General features: G+C 29.5%; 2 protein-coding genes across 7 annotated transcripts; one reads left to right on the forward strand and one right to left on the reverse strand.

Annotated features, from left to right (window-relative positions):
* Nucleotides 1-49: 49 nt before the first annotated feature.
* On the forward strand, nt 50-4,610 carry LOC122516553 (cytoplasmic protein NCK1). Of its 2 annotated transcripts, XM_043634459.1 has the most exons (4): nt 50-524; nt 2,162-2,422; nt 2,815-3,752; nt 3,844-4,610. In XM_043634459.1, the coding sequence occupies exons 2-4, from the start codon at nt 2,404-2,406 to the stop codon at nt 4,063-4,065; spliced, it is 1,179 nt and encodes a 392-aa protein (XP_043490394.1). In that variant the 5' UTR covers nt 50-524; nt 2,162-2,403; the 3' UTR covers nt 4,066-4,610. The 2 variants fall into 2 exon arrangements, with proteins under 2 accessions (XP_043490394.1, XP_043490395.1); XM_043634460.1 differs by lacking the exon at nt 2,162-2,422.
* A 202-nt stretch (nt 4,611-4,812) lies between these two features.
* Nucleotides 4,813-8,825, reverse strand: LOC122516552 (arf-GAP domain and FG repeat-containing protein 1). 5 transcript variants are annotated; one of them, XM_043634454.1, is made up of 7 exons: nt 8,566-8,825; nt 7,706-7,964; nt 6,204-6,715; nt 5,903-6,097; nt 5,623-5,829; nt 5,211-5,338; nt 4,813-5,096 (listed from the first exon to the last, which is right to left on the reverse strand). In XM_043634454.1, exons 2-7 carry the CDS (start codon nt 7,867-7,869, stop codon nt 5,043-5,045), a joined length of 1,260 nt encoding a protein of 419 aa, XP_043490389.1. In that variant the 5' UTR covers nt 7,870-7,964; nt 8,566-8,825; the 3' UTR covers nt 4,813-5,042. The 5 variants fall into 5 exon arrangements, with proteins under 5 accessions (XP_043490389.1, XP_043490392.1, XP_043490390.1 ...); XM_043634457.1 differs by lacking the exon at nt 8,566-8,825 and adding an exon at nt 7,389-7,462 and having other exon boundaries at nt 7,706-7,783; XM_043634455.1 differs by lacking the exon at nt 8,566-8,825 and having other exon boundaries at nt 7,713-8,114.
* Between the last annotated feature and the right edge of the window lie 150 nt (nt 8,826-8,975).

Below are 8,975 nucleotides of genomic sequence, written 5' to 3' on the forward strand. Positions count from 1 at the left end.
GGCACTGTTATCGCGTTTGTCAATAGAGTACTAAGAGTTAGTAATCTCGGCTATTCGTACATAGATTTGGTGTTTCTGTACAGAGGGTGGGTCTGTCCTTTTTTGCGGGAGGGGCCGCATAAACTAATTGAAGCAGAGGAATCGGTAGAACATTAGATATTTGTGTCTACCGCCGTTAAGGTATAAGGTTTTAGCCGCAGAAGGAGGTTTTATGATTTAACGGAAAAAGTCGTTGTCCTTCTATGCGGTGCAGTGTTAGTAGAAAAACAGAAACGATCAACATCGTTCAGTGGATGGAGTTTTGTACGGTCGTCGGAATCATTCCCTGATTCCTTGGTACCCTCGTCTTCCTATCCGAAGACTCCTCTCTCCCTCCCTTTTTCTCTCATTCCCCAAAGTTTAATCCTACATACGCTGTATTTCGTTCCTGTTCATGGCTGTGGACCGGAGTGGGGGAAAACAATCCGTGTAACAAACGTCGATTTTAAGAGCTGTATACAAGAATATGTCAAGTTTAAAAATCGGTAAGTCGATAAAATCGCACGAAAAGAAATACAGTCATTTAACGATTTTTCACCAACTATTTTACGCGTCCTAATGTTATTTTATATATTGCTAAATCCTTGTGTAATTTATTATTTATAAAAATTATGGTTTTATACATATATATATATATTATATATATATATATATATATATATAATACATATAAAAAAAACTTTTATTATACTTCAATCGTTTTGCATCTATCGACCTCTGTTAAAATATTTCATATATATTTATTTTTCCTATTTCTTTAATTTTTTTAATTTATATTTTGGATTTTTATTATAATGTATATCACCCTATTAATAAATAAACGATTTAAATATTATATATTACATGCTGTACAGTTTTCTATGTACTATGTATATTTTCAAACCTCTAATTTGTATAAATTCAATTCTATCTAAGTGCTTAGTATTTATTTTATGATATAACTGTTAATACTTTGTTATCAAATTTAGGTTTATATACTTAAATCGGATTATCGGATTTGTTATAATAAACATATAGAATTTTTACTACATCGACGGTTTTTTGTATTATTTTCAATATGAATTATTTATTTTTTGTTATCAATTCAGGAATGTGCTTATTATATCAACATATTGATTTTACTTTTAGAAATTTTAGTTGTACAATATTGCCTTGTCTATGCACGTTATAAATCTTTTATCTTTAGAGTAAATTTGATTTATTTAAGCTAAAATATATACTTGAGAAATTATAAGAACATACCTATGCGTATATACGATAAAACATCTTAAATATTATTTTTGTCTTAACTGATATTGTTACAAAGTATTGTAAATTTCCGTATTAGGTCATTATGTATGAAATGTTCAATTTCGAACTAAAAGTAATCGGAGTAATCGGATGTTTCATCTTAATGACCTAATAATACATATATAGGGTGTACTATAACTGACGATATAAGCGAGTAAGATATAACTCTATATGAAAAACTAAGTCAAAAATGTAGAATAAAATTTGTTGATATAAGGATTTGTTTTTGAAAAAAATAAATTAGAAAATTAGTCAAATACCCATGCACTTAATTGAACTTGCAATTTTGAAAATTAAAAGTCTTGTTTGATAAACATAAAAATAGAACTGATATAAGAGATATCATCATGTTGACAATATTTGTAAACATATTAAGAAGCACAAAAATGCTCTTCTAAATATCCGAAATGAAGATAGTCAAATTTGTTGAGCTGAAACTGAATCAAGTGCACATGCACTTGACAAATTTTTTTTTTTAAACTTATTTTGTTCGAAAACAAAATCTTATGTGTAAAAATTTTATTTTACATTTTCGACTTAGTTTTTCATGTAGATTTATCTGCTCGATTGTACTACTAATTATACGACATCCTGTACACACACATATATATATATATATCTAAGGTGAAATTCATTGGTATAGGTGCATGCTTTTTAATGAAAAACAAAAATACTTATATATATAGATATATTTAATGAAGAAAACGTGTGTATTATATAAGTTGTATTTCTAAATGAAAGCTATAATATTTTAAATAAAAAAGAATTATCATTTTTGTAATTTCTTATTTATAATTTCAAAATAATAATTGTTGTTTTATTTCCTTCAAAGTGTGGTAATGCGCTTGCTTGCCCTACCTGCAAGAACGATGGAGTCTGAACAAAGAGATCGTCAAGTTTACCATCAATAAACAAAAAAGCTGAGGAATGAATGCCTGCTGCACATACGTCACCAACATTGTACAAGCAGAATTACAAACAATCAGAGTAGTACATCTGTAGTAACTACTCGTAGCACAGTTTAATACACACATACACACTCTTATATATAAAACTCCCCCCCCCTTTTCGCACATGGCAGCCATGAAGCATGGTACGTTTTCATTCTTGTATGCGTTGCTTTATCTGTACATTTATTTTTTATTGCTTTACATTAGTACTAATTACTATATTTTCCAAAATACATTTTATGTAAATATATTTAAATAAAATTTTTATATTATTTTGATTATAATGTTTAACTTACACGTGAATTATATCAGCAATAATTTTCTTTATCGGTATGTATGATTCCAGTTTATTATTTTGTGGTAAAAATTAAATTTATTAGTAGTTAATGTAAATGCTTTTAATTTGATTACATTATCCTAAGTAAACTCTAGTAACGTTTTGTAAATTTTGTAAAAACAAACTTGATTTGGCTAATTTAGATTATATTCCTATTTAGAAAGCTTAAGTTAAAATAATTTTTATAACACATTTCAGGCAAAACAAGTCAGGACGACGTGTGTTACGTTGTCGCCAAGTACGACTATGGAGCACAGGGAGCTCAAGAATTGGATCTACGTAAAAACGAGCGCTATTTATTGCTCGATGATTCCAAGCACTGGTGGAGAGTACAAAGTGCTAGAGGACAAGCTGGTTACGTGCCAAGCAATTATGTTAAAAAAGAAAAACCATCTCTTTTTGACAGTATTAAGAAAAAAGTTAAAAAGGGTTCTGGCTCTAAAACATTACCATCTAGTAATTCACCTTCCCGTGCTGTAGAATCACCTATTATGGCTAGACGTTTACCAGCTGATCCAAGTGAAGCAATAGGTACTGCTGTCGTTAAATATAACTATCAAGCTCAGCAAGCAGATGAATTATCACTTGTCAAAGGCACCAGAATCCTAATACTTGAGAAAAGCAATGATGGCTGGTGGAGAGGTCAAAGTGGTACTCAGGCTGGCTGGTTCCCATCAAATTATACTCAAGAAGAAGGCGATGCCGATGATACTCTTCATACATATGCTATGGCAGAAAATGTTCTTGATATTGTAGTTGCATTATATTCATTTTCTTCAAATAATGATCAGGAGCTATCTTTTGAAAAAGGTGATCGCTTGGAGATTCTTGATCGTCCTCCAGCAGATCCTGAATGGTACAAAGCAAGAAATAGTCAAGGACAAATTGGCTTAGTACCACGTAATTACCTTCAGGAACTAAGCGAATATCTAACACAACCATATCGCGATCGTGGCGTAACGAGTAATGAAATTAGTGCAAATGATTCTCTTGAACGAAGACCAGATCCAGGCGATAGACCGCATCTTGTTGGAAAACCTTGGTATTATGGTAATATTACAAGATCACAGTGTGATACTTTGCTCAACCAACATGGTCACGATGGCGACTTTTTAATCAGAGATAGTGAAACTAATGTAAATAATTTTCATCATTATATCTCTTTTATTAATCATAAGAATAAATACAAAAGGTGTTGAAAATAATTTCTTTTTATTTATATTTTAGATGGGAGATTATTCTGTTTCCTTAAAAGCTCCAGGACGCAATAAGCATTTTAGGGTACATGTAGAAGGAGCACTGTACTGCATTGGCCAGAGAAAGTTCCATACATTAGATCAGTTGGTAGATCATTATCAACGAGCACCAATTTATACCAACAAACAAGGCGAAAAATTATATCTGGTGCGCCCTTTACCAAAAGGCAATCCTAGCAGTAACGGTTGCTAGATGAATTCGTGCCATGCAAAAGTTCATGCGCTTTGAGATGTATCACTTCGATACGCGATGCCTGCCTAGTAATATCAATATCATACAGCTCGTATGTTTATACATAATGATTAACATAATTGGTCGACTCATGTATTAGAGATTCTTGATTGTTTCTCCATTTATACTGATAAATAATTTATTATTCTAAGTAATTGCCATTAGCAGTTCTTATACTTGTTGGAGCTTCCAAACTCTGCAGAAGAAAAAAAAATGATATCATATGGCAGCTGTGACATTTGAATAGTTGATAAAAGGCTTCTTATATCCACGTGTGATTGTACAACAATGCCACCGACCATGTTATTATGATTAATAATATATCATATAACTACACATAATATAGACTGCAAGAATAATGATCAAATAACAATTATCGTGCAATTACGAACTATTAAGTGGATTTCTACACATCATCTATTGGTATTAAATTACAACAAAGACAACGTGTTCATTTGTGATTTTGTATTTATTACAAGTTTTTAAATAAACCGTATTTAAGTGTGTGCCAGGTAATATATATATATATATATATATATATAAATATGCATATATTACCATTCCATTGCTTATTTTGAGTATACCCTTATTAGATTTTGTACTTTATTGCTTTACCACATTATAAATAAATGATTAATTATATTTATATAAAACCACAAAGAACCAATCTTATATTAGGGCTGGTTTTTTTTCAGTAAGTATTATATATTTAGTAACAAAGCTTATCTTTATTAAACATGTACATTATAGTCACATAAATAAAAGTATTACTTTAGTTATACAAATAAGAGATTGGTGCTCCTAGGAATAAAAGCTAGTAACGCTAATTGCCAATAAGGTCACATATAAACAATCTTCCTAATCTAGTTTTTTTTTTAAATATTTTAGTTTTTTTCATTATTTGTTCGTAGCTCTAATAAAAATTTATAGTCGCATAATCATAAGAAAGGATTTTTAGAATTCCTTGTCATAGTGCTTACACCTGTGCCCACCTGAAACAATATTGTTAGACTTTACAATATGGAAACACAGGAAAACTAATTTATGTAATAAGCAAAATAAATTTAAGGATGTAAGAGCTGAAAAGTAGAAAACTGATTACTTGCCATAAACGGATTCGCGTGATATGCTGAAACAGTTGGTTGCCAAACTTTATTCGTTAATGGTGTTGTTAACTGACTAAATTGAACAGTATCTCTGTTATTAGCTGAATCTATACCCATCCATTGTGAATCTGCATTTTAAGATAAATTTCATTTATGCAAGATAAATAATATATTTATATTATAAAATATGTTATTTGAATATCGGTATTACTTAGGTCGCGTGATGGATTACAAAGAATTATTACATAAAATAGATATTTAATTATTAAACAATCAAAATGATTGACTAATTACATATACACGCGATGACTTTTAAATAAAACAAATAAAATAACAATAATAAAACAAAATAAGTATCTTTCGATTTGCATTATGTAATGATTTAAAAATACACTTTTTTATTAAAACTTACCATTATTTACAGGAAATTGCACTTGTTTGAATGGATTAATTGGATTACACAGAGAGCTATCTGGCTGCATATTATTATTATTATTATTATTATTATTATTATTATTATTTATTACATTAGCAGATGGTCGCCACACATCAGTACTTGTAAATGGATTTGAAATTACATGCGTTGTTTGATTATCTGCATTCCATATAGAATTTGTTGCTGCAACCCAAACCATTGATTACATTTCTTTATTTTTTGTATACAATTTGTACAAATTAGTAAATATTCTTACTATTGAAATTATTAGAATTCCATGCCGACGTTAATACTTTAGTTGTTTCTTCTTTCTGTTGCGATTGTTTCATCAAAAAATCTAAGTCTTTGAGTGCCGCATAACGATCTTCTGATGGAGGCACTTTAGTTCCATTAATGTTTGTTGTCAACAAATTTCCTCCACTCATATTAAGTGTAGTTGACGCGTCGGTGCCTATATATAAAATAAACTTTATTAAAATGAATACAATAATAATTAATAACATTGTTATTGATAATACGTTTATTATAATTAAAGCAAATATATAAAATAGACATACTTTTAGGAGTATTGAAGACAGGATTATTGTCAAAATTAGCAAAAAATGGCTGAGGTGTAACAGATTGATTCAGCCTATTAACAGGCACTGTGGTATGAAAAGGTTCAGGAACATTACTAAAATCAGCTACAAAGTCTGACGTAAAATTATTCGTACTAATAACTTGTGAATTTTTTATTTTCTGTGCTGTTACAGGCAATGTAGTAGATGTTCCAGAAAGAGGAACGCGTGGAATGCTTGTTTGTTTCACAGACTGCGATTGTTGAGTTGAATTTTGATTTGCTAAGGACGGATCTAAGTAATATCTCTTTAATTCATATTTAGCATTCATCAAATCTTTCATTTTTTGTTCGTCTTTAATATCTGAATTTAATGGTGAATTTGGATTCATTAAACCCAACCATGTCCTTGCACAATATTCATTACCACGTTCCTTTATAAAATCTATTTCCTCTTGAGTAAATGTTGCCATGGTAATTGATTTTACCCTATGTGGTGGTGTTAAACCCCGCCTGTGAAAGAGTACAGAAATACAAAATACTTATTAACAAAAATCGACCTTGAATTAATATTAAAAACATAATTTCATCATCTTGCTTTACATTGCACAAATTAATGCATTATATATATGTATATTCCATTCTGGCAACATGCCACTTTAATAGTGTTTTCTTCAGTTTCTTCTGTAAAGTTTATATTTTTAGAAGATATAAATACTTAACATTCCATGCTAATATAATTAGTGTTGTGTTATTTATTCTTTTTTTAGAAGATATAAATTTCAATGTGTTATGAAGATAGTCTTTTAAATTAATAGACTAAATATGTCGCATGTATATTTTCAAAATAAAATTTTCTATAATTAGATGATACATATTCTAATCTACAAAAAAGAAACAATAGTAATAAGGAAATTAGTTAATAGTTATTTTCTAAATACTTTTCGAAGATACAGAAATGAGTGTCTTATCGGGTCATAAAAAATTAATGAAAGATACAAAAGAGATTAGATGCAAGATTTAACAACATAGTTCATTTAAATCTTTGTTTGTTTATACAAAAGGAAACTACTGATACTTATGCAAAGAAAACTGTATAATGTACATTTATAAACTATACATTTGTATCAATGATACTATACTTATCAACTGAGAGGATAACATTTGGTCAATGTCGAACATATACCTTATCTACATCCTTCTCAGAAAACGAGTTAAGACTTATTTGCATCCAATGGCAAGAGCATTTCTTTTAATTATCTAACAAAAATCAGAAAAAGGGATAATGAGAACGATATATTCGAGAAAAATAAATGATAGAGTGCCGAGCATAGTGGAGAAGAAAAATGCTGGTGTCGCAATCCGTTATCCGGAAGGAGAAGCGATAAACCAAAGGGGAAAGAAAGATATAGAAGTCACAATGGAATGCGTTATCAAATAATATTAATTCATAGGAATAATGGGCCAAGCGAATATAATAACTTCTAAAAAACATGTACTTACAGCATACCAGAGCAAGATGTACAGACGAACGAACCGATTGTCATGTTGACGTAAGTCGGTCCTCGTTGATGGCAGTCGAAACATTCTTTGTTCCCGGAAAGAGAAACCAATTCACGTAATATCTTTAAATTTTTCTCGTCTTGCTTTTTCTTAGCAGATGCCATTGTACGAAATATTTGTGAAAGTTCGTAGATTCACAAGGAACGATATCACAAATCCTCTCGCGATGCGTTTACGGAACTTAAGGCCATCACACAAGCTGTTCCATTACAAACGGATAGAGAAAGAAAGAGAGGGAGAAAAAGAGAGGGATATATATGCACATGCATATGAGTAGATGACCAATCGGAGATCTCATATACGGACGCCATTTTTGGCAGATGCATAAAAGCATTGCATAGAGACACCGATTGGCTTTTACATTTTTGCATTTAAACTCTTATGTTAAACTTATATTCTAAGTATAATAGTATTACTTATATATATATATATATATATATTTACTCAATTGCAATAAATATTGTATTACGAAACATGATTATTGAATTTGAATAATAAGTATTAAGGAAAATATCTTTTGAGGTCATGGGAGAATATTTTTCATTTGATTGCATATACATATTGCACAAATACAAATAAGACAATTTGCATATTAAAATCTATTGACGTATCTAATTCACGCTTAGGCAATACTACATATTGTTTTCTTTTTAATAATTTTCAATAGATGACTGAATTTATATAATTCAAAGCATGCTAAAGACGAATTGATGAAGAAGACAATATAGTAAATGTAAGAATAAAAATTACAATGATATAAGCTAGAGAAAATTTTGGGATACGTTTACTTATATAATTACCTTTTTCTACGTTCAATCGTTGTTAATAATACTTAATGAAAAAAAGTCAAATAATTATTAAACTCCATTGAAATTTAAAACGTAATGTCAAGGTCTAAATCAAGGTCAAAATCCAAAGAAATTAAAGTTTCAATCTAATAAATCCCTGACTACTGATCCATGATGGTGTTAACTTTATAGTTTAACAACGATTAGAACGAACGAGCTATGCACTTAATAAAAATTTTTTGTTTTACCACCAATAACATTTATATTATACAAACAAATAATAAACAAAACGACTAGATTTATATATAAGTATGTAAGTATGTATATCACGTAGAATAATAGAAAATGTTTAGGTAAAAAGGATATTTCTAATAAATGTTTCGTTATTCACAACAAAAATATATATATAAATAAATATTACT

This window comes from Polistes fuscatus, unplaced genomic scaffold (assembly GCF_010416935.1).
Source record: "Polistes fuscatus isolate 324 unplaced genomic scaffold, CU_Pfus_HIC Scaffold2, whole genome shotgun sequence".
NCBI lineage: Eukaryota > Metazoa > Arthropoda > Insecta > Hymenoptera > Vespidae > Polistes > Polistes fuscatus.

Bases quoted from the DNA above. Each gene is read 5' to 3' on its own strand.
- LOC122516552 (XM_043634454.1), bottom strand. From the start codon at position 7,869: ATGGCATCTGCTAAGAAAAAGCAAGACGAGAAAAATTTAAAGATATTA. The intron at 6,716-7,705 runs GTAAGTACATGT...ACTCTTTCACAG, and splicing joins ACATCTTGCTCTGGTATGCT to GCGGGGTTTAACACCACCAC. The intron at 5,097-5,210 runs GCAAGTAATCAG...ATATTGTTTCAG, and splicing joins ATCACGCGAATCCGTTTATG to GTGGGCACAGGTGTAAGCAC.
- LOC122516553 (XM_043634459.1), top strand. The intron at 3,753-3,843 runs GTAAATAATTTT...TTTATATTTTAG, and splicing joins TCAGAGATAGTGAAACTAAT to ATGGGAGATTATTCTGTTTC.